Genomic DNA, 16,337 nt, shown 5'->3' with positions numbered 1-16,337 from the left:
TTTTCTTTAATTCGATTTTCTTCTGCCAAAAATTGTTTGAAAGCTCAGAACAAGCCTCAAAAAATTCAAAATGTTCTTTCTAACTTTTTTTGATTTTTCTTTTTTTTTCCCAACAGCACCAAACCTTATTTGCTGCTTCATGGCCGCTTTATATCTCAAATGTTTTTATGACGACTATTTCATTACGAGGGCTATGTGTGTCATTTGTGATCTTGCAGATTCGGTGATTCTGACTTTTCAGCGCTTGTGTTGTAATTCAAGTTCTATTTAAAATCCAACTTAGTTAGCAAATTTTGCCAGGACAATTCTACCGGGACGCCAAAACAACCGTGACAATTCTTGTTCAATTGAAAAACCCAGTTTTGGGATATTTATATGTTTAAGCGGCCACAACCTGCTTTTTGCATAATTGTTGTGATTTTTTTTAGCTTCTTTTGACCGTCTTTAGAACTTCTGACTGTTGTATAGAATTCTTATGAGTTCTCTGAAAATTTATACAAACAAAATTGAGAGAAAAAATTCAATTCAATGAACCGCTTGCGATAAATGTTCCTTCAGAAGCGGCGATTCCTTTATTTTTAGTAATCTTATGTTATCTTCTTGGGAAAATTGATTATATCTAAGTTTTCAACTTTTCCACTGCTCTCAGTAGAGAAACAACTAAAGTTTCTGGCAAGTACAGCTTTTGAAATCACAGTTTTTGTTCCGCATCGGCATGACAAGTTCATTCAATTTCAAACTCGTACTTTCTGCTTTAGCTGGGCACCTAGATGTTTGTTTATCGAAACATACCAACATTTTGGTTCATGCGGTTTTTTTTCAAAATCTAAATTCTTTTTACTGATATATTTTTTTATGTTTGTGTTGTGCCGCAAGTGATGCGAAGGTCCGCTTCGCCTCTGTTTATAATTTCAAATATATTTCTCACTTTTTCGATTTTCATAGGCCACTTTAGAGGGATACTTTACGCAATTCAGCAAGCACGTACGCGAAGTACATAGTCTTATTGCATTATTACATTTGCGATTAAAAAGCGTCACTGAAAAGGAACGAGATTTTATTATGTTAACAGCTTGTCCACAAATCATTTAACAGCTTCATATACTATAAACCAACTAAAGCGGCTTGTTCTGCACATTTGTCAAGTAGAGCGTTTTCAAATCGGACTTGGACTTTTTCGGGTCAACATGTTTTTAAACAAATCACTTGAATGACTGCCTCTGTGTTGCTGAAACGCTCAACTTCCTGAAAATTCAAATTTAACTACTGGCTTCTAATGTAGTTCAAATGGCTGTTTTTGTGTTCAATTTCCTGAAAATTCGGATTTAACTACTGGCCACCAATGGTAGTAACTACTGGTAAATGCTATGATGTCGACTTAAGCTCTGTGTGTATATTTTCTGAATTTTAAATATAATCTCGAATACACTGCATGTAAGGCACTAGTGGATCCAGCGTGGTTGGTACATGCAGTTTTCTCCGATATATTTTTTATTGCCGTTGGCTTTTTGTATCAAAAAAGGTGCGAAGCTCAGCTTTGCCCCTTTGTTGAATTTTTTAGAACATTTTTTGAAAAGTTTTCATTTTATCTTTAAAATGCAGTCTTAGAAAAAGCAGTCCTAAAAAGCATTGACTGGAGCCTTATCCTAAATTTATAAACTTGTCATACCAATGCTTTGAACGCACCTCCTGTCGGTATAATAATCCGAATAGTCTGCGTAAACTCTATCTCATGACGCTGAAACAAAAACCCTCGCCCTGCCTATCACTCCTTCCCCCTCCCCAAAACAAAATATCAAAAAATAAATTGAAAATTTCTCTTTTTTTTTCCATTTTGAATGATAGAAAGTTAATTTCTAGTCAAAAAATTGTTTAATTATTTTTTTTTGACCGTGTGGATAATTTGCCTCAGCAATGATTTGGTGAAGTTTTCTCTTTGTTTCTAACATTTATATTATTTCCAGCTGCCACTTTGGCTGACGTTTCATCGGCGCAAAAAGGCAGACGATGGCTCCAAAAGTTAGTGCCGTTTTCAATTAAATACAATATACGTCACTAACAAGCTGAGAGTATCAGCTTTACTCGAACCAGGGTAGACAGTCTGAGAGTTGTGCGCATTTCCCTGGCTCTGAAAAAATCAAAACTAGAATTAAAACAACTTGATTAATTGAGTTTAATTTTGGTGCCAGTACATGCTTCTATACGTTCTTTATTGTAACAATCGTTCAGAAAAAGGTTTGATATTGAACTCAATTGCATATTTTTTTAAAATTTAATCGAGATGAACTCTGCGCATTTTTCTTGTTGTTCAAAACGTTTTTTATAAAAAAAAACATGAGTTCAAAAAACATGAGCTCAAAATTGTTGTTTTTATAGAAAACCCCCAGACCAATTGCTCCCTTGATGATAACGATTGTACCGAGTATCCAAAGATTATTGGAAACTTCACAACAGATGAATATGCAGAAATTTCTCCAGAGAACAACCTTCTATCCGAAACTGACAAGTTCGAATCAATATCGAATGCAGATACTTTTTTCACCTTCTCCGAATTCTCTTCAGCTGATCAAATTAGTATAAGTAGTAAGTAATGAAACCAAATTCGATGGTCTGATTTTTTTTCTTATACTTTAAGTTTGATTTTTTGAGTTGATAGCCATCAGACAGTCGGCAAAGTCTTTGTTTTTTTTTCAATTTTCCAATTTCAAAGAAGCAATACGTCACATTAAATCGCTTTCATTTTTAAGAATGTGTTATGACATTTTTTTTGCTGAAAATGACCCATTTTGAGAAAACTGGATGAAAAAGAAAAACTTTCATCCCACTGAAAAATCTCTAATAAATAAATTCCACTTTTCAAACTAGAAGACGTTCATGTTTTTTCGCGGCATTTCTTTGTCTTAAGTAGAGAGCGATATTTGCCTTTCTTTCAGCCCATGAACTTGATTTGAAAATCAAATTCAACTTAATACATGAAATAACATATATAATCCGAAGAAGTTATGAACAAAGTTTCCAAAAAAAACTGCAAGAACTCAATCAGAGTCTGAAACATGTTTGTTGATCAACACTTAACAAAACATGAGCGTCTTCTAGTTTGAAAATTGGAACTTAAATAATAGATTTTCTTAGTGGGATGGAAGTTTTTCTTTTTCATTCAGTTTTCTCAAATGGCTCATTTTTAGCGAAACAAATTAAAATGTGTCCGCTCTGCAAATTGAGGCATGTTAGTTGATAATTTTTTTTCAAATTGACTGCTAATGCGTCACTTAGCAGTTATGTAAACTAAAAGTTTTACTCATTCAGTTTTCCCCAGTAGCGTTCAGTTTTTTCAAGTTATTTTTTCAATTTGATCTTTGTTATTAGCAGCGAATGGTGAAAACACTTTGGAATGTTGTTTGATTAAAAACATTCCAAAATAAGTCCAACAATTTTCTAAATATTTTCCTCAAATTGAAATAATTTTCATAGAATGGTTTTTATCGTTTTATAAAGAAATTTATTTTGTCAATTTCATTTTGTATCAAGTTTCATCTGATTTTTATGCATAGGTAAAAATGAAGCCGAGTTTGAAGAAAATGACCCGCGAGCAACTTTGACGACTTTCCTGTCGTTTCCCGAGCGCAACAACTCGCTCGGATCTAGTTCGTGTCGCGACAGTATTGCGAGTTTTTCTAGCATTATGGACGAACCTGACGAAACAGAACCGTCGTTGCCACCGAGTGACGATTCGCAGTCTCCTGATTTGGCTAAGTTTAGCTTGTCGGGGTTTGCGAGGCTTACTCGGAGCCCTTGCGAATTTCTGAAGGTGTTCAACTCGTTGGTCGGTGGGAGCTCGCAAATTTATGAAATCAGGTTCGCTATATGGATAGTATGCAAGTCTTTGATATGCGTTCCAGTTTTTTAAATAATACAATTATCCGGAATCTGGAAAAATTTTGAAATCCAATCGGGCATTCAGTCAAAATTTGTCTTTATTTTCGAAAGACAATTCTTATCTTGTAATCCGAGTATTGTTTTAAACTGTAGCAAAATTTCAGCGTAGCTTTGCGTGATAACATTTTTCTAAGGTCTTGTTTTTTTGTACACCTATGACGTATTTTTTACCCTCGAATCGAATAGACATTTTGGCCATTTTTCAAGATCTAAACCACGCGACGTGCTATTTTTCTTCGGAAAAGTTGTTGAAAAGGAGAAAAATGCGCATTTATAAATTTTCGGCACCCTCAAAAAACTGATTTCAAAACAACTAATTTGTTTTTAGATAAAAAAGGAACTATTCTGGAATTTTTAAGAAAATTTACGAGAGTAGGTCCACTCCAAACTGAAACAAGAACTCTGAAACATTTTTTCAACCAAAACAACTTTTCTATCATCTAACAGTCACTTCTAGATCACCCAGTGCTGAAAGTGAAAAAGATATCCCCATCCGCATCCAGTTTTAAGCGTTAATAATTGATTATATTACGATTTTAGTACCAGTGTTACTAAAATTGAGAAAAAATTGATTTTAATTTATTAATAATTGATTATAATCTCTCTTTTTGAAGTCAATTTATAGTCAATTATAACACATTTTAATCGATTATAATCGATTATTTATTCATCTATTTTTCGATCTAATTATAATAGATTATAATTCAATATTTTAATCCCAATTTCTAATTCATATGTTTTGCACAAAAATCCATTATAATCAATTATAATTCTTTGTGTTTGCCCATTTTGTCTGCGAACTTGCATCTGAGTTGCCTATATGTTATGCTTGTTGTAGAAATTGGTTTCTTTGAAAAATGAGAAAACTGTTTTTAAAGTTTTCAAATTTATAACTTTTTTTCTTCGTCATTAGAGTAGTATCATGATGCACATCTTAAGCTTTTTTAACCACCAACATATCAGCAAACTGTTTTAGTTTCATGATTACTTGGGGAAATTTTATTCTATGGAATAATTTGTTTCGTGGTAAAACTTTGTGTTCAGATGAAACAGTGTGACAAGAGATCTCGCTTTTAAAGATTTTTTTTGACAGAAAAGTGATAACTCATAAGATATAATTCAAATGTTGTTTTGATTTGACAAAAATTTGGCAAAATCAGAGATTATAATCGGTTAAAATTTAAACTCCTAATTTAAGTAACTATAATCATTATAAATGTCAAAAAATCATCACAATAATCCGGTAAAATCGATAACTTACGTGAATCGACTAACCTTGGATGTGAGCACCACCAATCCTTTTTTGGTTTTTCGATTTGGTCTTTTGGTTAAACAAATCTCCTCGATCTTGTACAAAGAGGTTTGCATCGCCTTGCAATATTTCGACTGCGCCTGATACAGATACTCGTTTCTAGGCAGAAATATCAAAATTCAAAACAAAAAAATACTTAAACTTGAATGTTTTCAGCTTAAATAACAGTAGTTTCTTTTCTTTGTCTGTAAATAATAATTCTATTAATAATCCGCAGATTCTGAGTTTTTTTACTAATTCATATTTATCTCCTTCGTCACTTCAGTTTGTTCTTTTGATTCATTTTTTTGTTACGCTTGCTATTAGCAAGCTTTATCAGATCGGAACATGGTAATTTTTAGGCTAGCAGCTTGTCCAACATAGTCACTGAATCATTGATAGTCATTTCTTGAAATACGATTTAAGGACAATTTGCTCGTTCCAGTTGCAGGAACGCAAAGAACGGCGTTTGTTTTTTTGTGAAAACGTGATTTCATCTGATTGCTTGTTTGATAAATTCACCTTATTCACTGCCGAAATGAAAGCAAATTACGCACTTCAATTACGAAATAGCAAACGACGCGAATAACTTGAATGGCTTCCTGTTTCGAAAGTGGATTTATATACATATTTTTTCGATTTTCTACTTGGTTTGGACATCCACTTTTCTCAAATTAGGGTAATTTTGTGGAAAAAAGTCAATCCTTAAGGTTTCAACTCTTGAGCTTTTTTGTGATATGTCTTCCGATATACGAAACTTGGAAATTGTTCGAAAATAAGCTTTTGTTGGCGCATTTTTTTGTTCATTGACACTTATGTAACTGTCTGTTGTCTACTTCAGTCTTAATAGTCAATAGTCTTAAGAGCTTTTCACCACAAAATGTTAGGCAAATTTATCTCTTCAGTTGCTTTTGGCGCAAAGATAATTAACTGGCATCTAGCTTAGAAGATGTATTTAAATGTTAAGGTTGGCCTATGTTAAGATTCTTAGTTAGAGCAACTAGGATCAAGAGCTGTGGTTAGAGACTGAGGTAGAATCTGAGGTTCGAACTGTGAATTGAGAAGAGGTATTGATTGTTAAAGAATGAATTGAGAAAATGAAAATAAATGACATGACAAACTAAGCATTACAAAAGTTTCAGTTAATTAATTACTGACTAATATGTTAGTTTGTGAACACTTGTTGACCTTGTCTGAGTTAAATCAATTTTGACTATTTGAATCATTTTTGACCTCGCAGCTGAATCTTTTCAGTGAATCCGTTTGAACTTGAGATGAATTGGCTTTGTCCAATGTCAGGCTGCAACCCTTCGAGGCTCGACGATGCAATTCCACCTTAACCTTGCTCAGGGCTTTTTTTTCAACAAGTCAGCTTCCATGAAATCAGTAGGGTAATATTGGAGTTCAACTGTCTCATCTTCAACTCGTTCTCGAACAAAGGGGTTTTTCACATCGAAGTGTTTCGTTCGCTTCTGCCTCACAGGATCCTTGAACATCTTGATGCAGCTCTCATTCTGCTCCTTGATGACGGTTGGGCCGTCGATAACTACGCCCATCTCATCGAGAAGTGATCACAGATATAGAGCATCTTGAACTGCTGCTGTCATTGCTTCGTACTCAGCCTTACTGGTAGGTTTGGCTGCAGTTGGTTGCTTCTTGGTGCTCTAACTAGTTGCTGCCCCTGCCATCTGCAAATGAAAGCTGCAGCCAGTAGTTGACCTTCTATCATTCAAATCTCCAATCCAGTTAGCATCTGCAGATCCATAGAGTTATCACTAGCGTCCTTAATGTAGCACGGCTGCAGATCTTTGCTCCCCTTCAGGTAACGAAGAAGCCTCTTTGAAGCCACCCAGTACACCCTTCCCGGATTTTCCAGGAAATGAGGGAGTTGCGTCACAGTAGCTAAGATATCAGGCTTTGTTTGCTTAGCTGTGTACAATAATGAGCGCACAATGCCTGTAGTTTTAGCCTTCATGGACACTGCCTCTGCTGACCCAGCCGCATGACAGTCCTTCTTCGACAGTTGTGCGCTAATGTCCGCTGGTGTGCCCACTGGTTTGCATCCAGCTAGGCCAAAACGCACCAAGCAGTCGTCGATGTAACGTGGTTGATTCACTGTTACCGTCCGAGGTGATTGCTTGACCTGCATTGCCAGAAACCAGGACAAGGCGCGTCTGTCATCCACCTTGAATCGTTGGGAGAAACGGCTCCTCAGCTTGTCAACTTCGTCCTGACATCTGCACCCAATGATGGTGTCATCCAGCACATAACCAGCACATAAATCATTGTATCCTCTGTTCCCCTCATCATGAACATACAGAAGTTGTTGCTGCTTCTATTGAACCCTTCATCAAGTAGGAGTGTGCTCAGCGTCTGATACCAGTCTCTTCTTGCCTGCCGCAGCCCATAGAGACTTCGTTGATGCAAGCACTTTTGGCTTTCACCGCTGCTGAACCCCTCTGGCTGCTCCATGTACACTGTCTCTGCTAGAGCAGTGTTCAGGAAGGCTGACTTAACACTCATCTGATGAAATGCAAGATCATCTTGTGCCCCCAGAGCCAGCAGTATCCTCTTTGTTTCGGGCTTACAGGTCGGAGCAAACGTCTCATTGAAGTCAAGTCCTTCCACTTGCATGAACGCTTTAACCACATATCGGGATTTGATCCGCTCCACTTATCCCATAGAATCTCTCTTTACAGCAAAAAGCCATGCCCAGGAATAACTTTTCAAGATCGTGGTCTATCAACAAGTGTCATGTTCCCTTGGCTTCTATAGACTTTACCTCTTAAGCCATAGTTGCCAGCCACTGCTCCTTTTCAGGTCCAGACACTACTTCTGAATAGCCCTTGGCTCTTAGATTCCAGTCACTAAAACATGGGTATAGGCCAGTCTGTATCGAATGGGTGGGTTCTTTGTCCTAACGGACTTCTGCACTGGATGATCAGTAGAATGTGAATCTAATGCTTCCTCCTCGACGAGATTCTCCTGAGTAACCCCCACTGAATCTGCAGTATCACCCTCAGTTGGCGCGCTTCGTGCTTCGCTAGTTTTTGTCGTGCTTGCTTCCTTAATATCAGTGCATCCCTCGATTGATAGCTTCAGGGTGTGTAATGGCTCACTGACCACCATGAAGTCATCTGGAATGATGTTCTCATTGAATGTCACGCTTCTTGCTCGCACCACTCGTCTTGTATCTAGATCCATCAGCAAGTAGGCTTTGCTCTCCTCGTCGCAGCCGATTAAATTGCTTTTCTGGTCCTTTGGATCCAGTTTCCGTCTGTTGCCTCGATTCAGATAGTACGCAAGGTAACCGAACATACTCAAATAGCTCAATTTTGATGGTTTCCCATAGTGAATATCTTTCAGTGAAAGGCGCCTCTCGTTGCTGGATGTGGGACACAAGTTGCGAACCCTCACAGCTGTCGACAATGCTCGCACCCAGAAAACCTTTGGTAGTTTTGCTTTGAACCAGCAGACACTCTGTTGTACCGCTCTGCTTCACTATTCTGTTGGTGAGTATTGGGCACAATGAACTCATGTCTAACCTGGGATTCTCTATCAAATCTCCTAAAGGCATTTGACGAACACTCACCTCCATTGTCAGTTCGCAGGCACTCCTGGGCTCCATGCTCAGCCACAAACTTCTGGAACTTCAGTAGAGCGTTACCCTTCTTCACCAAGTACTTGACCACAGCCAGCCGACTGAGGTCGTCGATGAAGATCAAGGTATAGCGTGCACCATGCATACTCGGTGTTTCAAATGGACCCTGAATGTCACTGAAGACCCGCTGCCCCACTGCAGATGCTCTGATATCAGTCTTCTTAGGCACTATTACTTCATGCATCTTGGAAGCTGTACACACTTCGCAGAACTCTAGCTCGCCCACATGGACAAGCGATAAAAGATCATACTGGTTGAGGTGCCACAACATTGCATCACTCGTATCTCTTCTTATTTTCGTCACTAGAATAATTGGGTTTCTTCTGAAATTGCACTCAAGGAAGAAAGGCTTGCCGCGCTGCTTCACAGGTAGCTCTCCCCCATCTGGCGCCAGTAGACATGAAGCATCTCGACGAAATTGAAGCTTGAGCCTCTAGCCTTAGCTGAGCTCACAATCTTCAATTTCACATTGTAGCTCAGCACAAACAGCTTATTGTGAAAAGTGTAGCTCCTCGCAGCATCATGGCAGTCCCTGATCTCCACTTCCACTGATCCTTTGCCCTCAATCCTAGACAGCGTGCCGTTGGGGTTATCCACAGTTGTCCTTTCGTTCCAGCTCTCAAAGCTAGAAAGACAGCCTTGTCGCGCACCGCATGGTCAGTGCATCCCGTATCCACAATTAGGTCGTCTCCCTTCTTTGAAGTTGTAGCACAACTGAAGAACCCTGTCCTCCTCTGCTTGCACTTGCTTGCATAATGTCCAGGTTGCCCACTCTTGAAGCACCCTTGCTACTTTGCTCCTGATCCACGTGCTTTGTTCGAACCAATTCCTTGAGCACTGGATTTTATACCGTCACTTTTGGATTTGCAGTCCCTCGCCATATGACCCTTCTGACCGCACACATAGCAGCCACTACTTGTCTTTTTTTTCTTTCTCGCAGATAGAATGGCTTTGTGACCATGTCAAGTCCTCTTTCCACATCGAGCCTTCCTTGAGTCATCGTAGTTCCTCAACTTCGTTCTCAGCTCTGAAAACGTCTTGGCTGGTTGGAAGCTCTCTTGCACCGCAAAATGCGCATAGCTGTCAGACAGCCTATTGATCACGAAAGCATTGAACAGTGTGTCCCTGATTGCTTCTCCAGCTTAGCTCAACCGCCCGCATCATCAGCTCTTGACTGCGAACGAATTAGTCGTCCAGATCCTCCTCTGATCCTAGGCGCAGCTTCGCAAGCTGGCCTACTAGACTGACCACCGTCCCATCGCCATAGCCATCTGTTCCCACGTAGTCGTTTTTTCAGTACATCAAAATGGTGTGTTGTTGAGCACCAGAGCCAGGTGGGACCACACAGTGTTTCGATTGTCTTTCTTCTGCTGGATCAGCACTGCTCGCTCCTGCATCTTGGTATCGTAGGCTGCCTGCTGATCAGCATTCGGACTCTCGGTGAGAGTAGGCTCAGCCTCTAGCAGATCATCATTGTCCATCACTACCCTGAACAGGCCCTTGGTGTGGACCAGCGCCACAAACTTCGTCGACCAAGCAGGAAATTCTTCTGACTTTCCAGTGAAAGCCGCCACTTTCAAGTCCATCGTTGCTTAAGGCTGTTAGCTAAAAGCTTTAAACTCTGACAGAAAAAAAATACAAGACAAATTAGAAAACTCGACCCATAACCTGTTAAGATTCAGAGTTAGAGCAACTAGGGTTAAGAGCTGGGGTTAGAGACTGAGATAGAAACTTAGGTTCGAACTGAGGATTGAGAACAGGTAGTGATTGTTGAAGAAAGATTTGAGAAAGTGAATGTAAATGACATGACAAACTAAGCATCACGAAAACACCAGTTATTTCATTACTGACTAGTTAAATAGTTTGTGATCAATACTTGACCTTGCCTGAGTTTAAATAGTTTTGACTACTTTACTCAGTTTTTGACCGCTAACTGAATCGCTTCAATTAATCTGTCTGATCTTGAGATGGTTTGACCTCAACAGCCTATGGTTTAGACCTCAACTTTCTCAAATTGAGATAATTTAATGGAAAAAAAGCCAGTAAAAAAGTTATCGGAATGTAATATTTTTTCCGATATCTGAAAAATGGTAATGTTGGTAAGTAAGTCAATTATTTTTTTTTCGGTTTCTTATAGCTCATTTCTTACACTTCTTACTCTCTGATGACTAAGTTTCCTATTTTTTTACCCTTCTCGTAGAGTCATGACATCATGTTTTAGATAAAATTGGTGTTTAAGAGTCGATGAACGTAGTTCGGGTTCTTATAAGGGGTCTGGTATTTTTGTTTTGTTTTTCAGGAAAAGTGTACAAATTGTTTCACTCACAAATTTATGTTTTTTTTTGCGGTTTGATTTTTGATTTAATTTTAAGTTTAGTTCATTTGCTTTTGTAGAGAATGAATTATTCAAGAAATATAAAGAGAACATTTTTTGTTTCCTTGCGTTCATTGATTCTTTTCCAACGGTTTGTCGGCTATATTTTCTTGGTTGGAGTTGGCTTTTCGTGTTTTTTTTTCGCATTTTGACTTTTTCTCCTGTTTTTATCGACAGCCAACAATATCTTGAATTTTTAACAAGGTTGTTGATTGGGGAAGAGCTTTTAACACACCAAAACTCTTAAGTTCCAAAACCCTTATTTAAAAAAACTTCTGTTAGAAACAATGTTTCGATTAGGTGGAGTGCTGAACGATTAATGCGCAGTGAGATTGGCAGACTGAGAACTGCGGGAAGGATCCTCGCAAGCGGCAGCATCGCTTCCGAACACTCTCAAGTCGGAACATTCGCAACCACAGGCATGAGTCGAGAGTTTTTGTTCGTTGGACCACTCAATTTGATTTTTTAAACGCAAAATCTGACCAGGCAGAAAATGGCGTCATTAGGGATCCATTGAGGTATCAGGTGAAACTATACCTCACAAAATGATTCTCCCTTATTGATTTTCCCCACCCAATTTTACCAGTCTCGAGAAAAAAAGAGCGGCCGAAATTTGGTCGAATGTTGTCAATTTGGTTAAGTTGAAAATTTGTTAGGTTAAAATAATCTTTTAAGGATTTTGCGGTTTTATTTCATTGTGTACGTATTTTTATGATGAATATTTTCAGTTTGCTGATTACAAATGGACAAAAACAAACTGATGATACAGGCAATACATACATTAACCCGAATACAGTCATTGTTACAAGAAAAACGCATTCAGAAAAAAAATTGTCGCTGCTCCAATTTGACTAATATAAAATTTGGTAAGTTCTGCATTGCTATTTTTTAACAGGAGACAGTGTGAAGGAATGGCGATCGATTCCTACTTCTCAGACAAGCATGAACGAACAGACCGCCTCTGCTTCAAGAGGAGAGCAACGAAACAGCCTTTCTGCCCAATCATCAGTCGAAGAACAAGTGAGAATTAAACGGTCAAAAGCCGTCCATTTAATTTGATAGTTTTGAAAGTTCGAGTGTTTTAACACTTGCGAAGCTAGTGTTTTAGTACGAACCTTCTTTTTTCCAACCTAAGTCGCAAACATTGGTGCGGCACCCCAATAATGATGGGGCATCTTTACAGCTTTTTGATAGCATGTACTTTGACATTCGAATACAGTGCTGATTTAAATTAACCGGACAAAACGCGTTAAACTTGAAATTTAAAACGCGTTTTTCTCAAATTGGGTTGAGTTTAGGTGAAAACTTATGAAGACGAAACTTGCTTAAAATTTTAGCAGAATTAATATGGTTTGGCAAAATTCGGGCCCAAAATTTTACCCCAAAAATGGTTCATTTTGGCTTTTCTTAGTTAATCAAAAATTACGCCAAAAATAACAAGTCGATCACAGACATAATTATATTAAAGTGAGCCCCTTACGTAGCCCAGCAAACTTTAAGAAGGGTGTATTCTCCAAAAAAAATTGCAAACCGTTTAAAAATTAATTTTAAATCAAAAGTGGGTATTTTATATAGTAAAAACCTTTTTTGTCTCTCAAACAAAAATAAATTAATTTATACAATGTTTTGGAGAATATACCCTTCTTAAAATTGTTGGGTTACGTAAGGGGCTCACTTTGATATAATTATTTCTGTGATCGACTTGTTATTTTTGGCGTAATTTTGATTAACTAAGAAAAGCCAAAAAATTTTGGGGTAAAATTTTGGGCCCGAAGTTTGCAAAACAAATTACACCATAGTAATTCTAAAATTTTAAGCAAGTTTTGTTTTCATAAGTTTTCACCTAAACTCAACCCAGTTTGAGAAAAACGCGTTTAAGTTTCAAGCTGAACGCGTTTTGTCCGGTTAATTTAAATCAGCACTGTAGTAATAAGTTAACACCGTTGATGCATTTTAAATTCATCAAATGAATCGAAAAAAGCTACTTGTTTCAAACAACAACATGACTGCTCGTATCAAGGCGAAGCCTTGATAGTTCCGGCTGCTTTAAAGGTTTATGGAGCAGTAGTAACATAAACAAAATTAAATGTAAAAAAAAATAAAAATTAAAAATATTTTTTTTTATGTGAAAACATCCCCGCACACGCCATATCAAGTACAAACTGATAGATTTGCTCCTATTAACAAATCATATAAGCTTTTTTAAGCCAAATTGGAACGATTTCTAAGACGGATTAAATCTCGCTTACGCGTTAATAGAGCGAAATTTATCGCGCGTTAAATGTCTCAAATTGGCCAGAATGGCAATCTTAAAACCCCCATAACTTTACAAAAAATGATCACAGGTAAAATATATTTTCATATTTAAGCATAGGACAACAATTTTTTTTAATGATGAAAAAAATTCCGTCAAAATTGGCTAGTTAAAAAGTCGAAATTTGTCTGAAGAAAAAAAACTCACCCCGAGCACAAATATTCCGTTCCTTTCGTATCGAAAGTCGGAACAATGATAGAAACTCGATTTAAATTTTTTTTTATTCAATATATCTCGTAATTTTTTGAAACGCATAATTTATACATAATGTGGTTTTATGCTTTGAGATTTGTTTCACGCAAAGTTAATGTGGATGCCTTCTGTTTGCTATATTCTAAATTATTAATTGTAAAATTGAGGTTATTTGTTTTTGGTGCTGAATCGCATTGGCAATTTGTTAGTATAAGTGGCTGCTTCATTCGTGAATAGTGTGTATCGGTTGTTAAGCTTGAGTGGCTGAGGGGATAGTGCGTGAGACTCAAAATCTCTTGATTGCAGTAGGTCGCAGATTCGAATCCTACACAAAGCCGAGTTTTTGCTTATTCGAGGAGTATTTCTACTTTTTCTTATTTATCTTGATAGAGCTGCTTTTTGTTCGTGATCTCGAAAGTGTTTGCGAAGCGCAGCTGCGCCTCTGTGTAATTATTGAGTGAAAGCTTTCGATAAAAATGATATAGAAGTTTTGCGCAGAAATTGAATAGTTTAGGGTTGTTTTTGGGCTTTGATGTAGATGAAACCTAACGGAAATTGCCGCTGTTATTAAAAGAAAATCATATTTTTCTTAAGATAATTTTTAGATAAAACCTAACGTAAATTACCGCTGTTTTTTAAATTAAACCTTTTTTAAAATTTTTTTTGTTAGAATTTTGCTTCTTGGGAGGTCTAAGTTTCCAGCTGAAATAAAAACCAATGTTTGCTTCTGTTACGGTATTTTAGTAATCCAATATTTTAGTGTTACAGTTTTCTAGCATGGAACTATTAGTTTTTGTCATCAGCATTGTTGTTCGAGCTTTCGAAGAAAGGGACGGAATATTTATGCTCAGGGGCTTTGTTCGCGACAACGTGATTTTTTTGCGTTCTTACAGCAGCCGTAAGCATCGGATTTATGCGTTCCTGTTTGATTTCAGGCTAGTCATTGTTCCGATTTTTGAAGAAAATGACCGACCGAATATTTGTGCCCGGAAAAGTTTTTCTCCAGACACATTTCGACTTCAACTAGCAGTTTTAAGAAATTGGCGGAATATTTGTACTTTTGAAGAAAGTGAAGGAATAATTTTGCTCGTTTTTTTTAGATTTTTAAAATATTTAAACTGATCGTGTTTTGAAAAGTTAGGTTTTAAAGATTGCATATTCGGGACAATTAACGAGCGATTTTTCGTGCTATTAACGGAAGAGCGGAGATTTAATTTAATTGGTTTTATCTATTTAATTTAATGATCAAATTTGTTTCAAAAATGTTGATAATATAAGATGTTACTTTTGTTGATCACTTCTTACCCAGAAAAATGATTTTCATTACTTAATGATTCCTTTCCACCAGCGTCTAGTATATTTTTTGAATACTTTCTGCTAGCAAAAGAATTTTGAAAACAGATAGATTTTCGAAATCCGAAGAGCTTTAAAATGATGAATTTTTATTTTTTCTGGTTTCCCTGAGTTCAATGAAATTTTTGATGTTTACTATAAATTGCAATCTAATTCTAAATGTTAGATGAACTGTTTTTCTTTCTTCTTTGACAGGTGAGTGATTTTGAAAAGACTGTGCTGATTGACCCCGTGGGCTTCATAGAGGACAGCTTCACAGTAGTGTGGGTGGAGCAGGGTAGAGGTGAAGGAGGAGGTCAAAGGTCAAGTGGACTGCAGAGGGAAGGCAGCACAGACTCGACAAATGGGACAACAGAGAAAAGAGGTGAAACTATTCTGGGATCTTACTTCCTATTTCCTCTTTTACAATGGGGGATTCGTTACCAAGCACAAAATTCACATATGCTTAACTGTTGAAATAATCCATAATAGGGGTGAGAATTTGTTACTAGGTACCAAGGGGGGGTAGTCAACAAGATCTTTCCATATTCTGAACTAATTGTAAAGCTCAAAAGACAATTTAAGTTCCTACTATTAATCTGCATTGTTTTATGAAGCTATGTAAAAAGTGGTTAGAGAAAACTGCCGATAAAAGATACATTTGAGGCCTCGTCGCTGCTCAATATTCTGTTGGCATATTGCCCGCTACGGCTCAAGTTAAAAAATAAGAGGCATATCTCAGACAGAACTTTAGATTGCTTTTTTGAACAAAACAATTGATTGAAATTGGGCATATTGCATATCATCATGTTTTGAAGTTGCGGACGATCCGTATGTGTATTGGTGCTTTCAAAAATCGCCATTGAAGAACTGATTTTTTAAGGAGTCTAGGGTTTTAAACTGAAAACCAGGGGGTTTTGTCCTAAAGGCATTTGGTCCTAGGGGGATTTTGTCCTGTAGATTTAGTTCCACGGCGCATTTTAAGGTCTTTGTGGGAACGCTTTCGTAGCTCTATGGTTCATTACGCAGTTTCCCAGAATAGCCCCCCCCCCCCACACATCTGCCAGCTAATTATACATAACCCCTAATGATGCAAAAATTCCAATCTGGTGTGACTTTTACTTATTGCTACTATGCGGAGGTCCCAGTGTCTTCCGCCTCCTCAAGAAGGAACTGGAAATGGATGACATCCCCCCGTCCCAACAGTTGGTCCTGCATTGAACAGGACCGGGGGTGT

At 37.5% G+C, this 16,337-nt stretch overlaps 1 protein-coding gene across 1 annotated transcript in view; it reads left to right on the top strand.

Moving 5' to 3' along the window:
- Window positions 1-16,337, top strand: part of LOC134854839 (uncharacterized) — a 94,011-nt gene that overhangs the window by 45,346 nt on the left and 32,328 nt on the right. Inside the window, exons 14-19 of the mRNA XM_063871198.1 lie at window positions 1,965-2,019; window positions 2,377-2,583; window positions 3,552-3,855; window positions 11,563-11,681; window positions 12,158-12,282; window positions 15,317-15,485. Of these exons, the coding sequence (XP_063727268.1) occupies window positions 1,965-2,019; window positions 2,377-2,583; window positions 3,552-3,855; window positions 11,563-11,681; window positions 12,158-12,282; window positions 15,317-15,485 (979 nt within the window). The remainder of the gene's footprint in view (window positions 1-1,964; window positions 2,020-2,376; window positions 2,584-3,551; window positions 3,856-11,562; window positions 11,682-12,157; window positions 12,283-15,316; window positions 15,486-16,337) is intronic.

This window comes from Symsagittifera roscoffensis, chromosome 9 (assembly GCF_963678635.1).
Source record: "Symsagittifera roscoffensis chromosome 9, txSymRosc1.1, whole genome shotgun sequence".
Classification (NCBI taxonomy): Eukaryota; Metazoa; Xenacoelomorpha; order Acoela; family Convolutidae; genus Symsagittifera; species Symsagittifera roscoffensis.
This window is presented reverse-complemented; position numbering and strand designations above follow the sequence as displayed.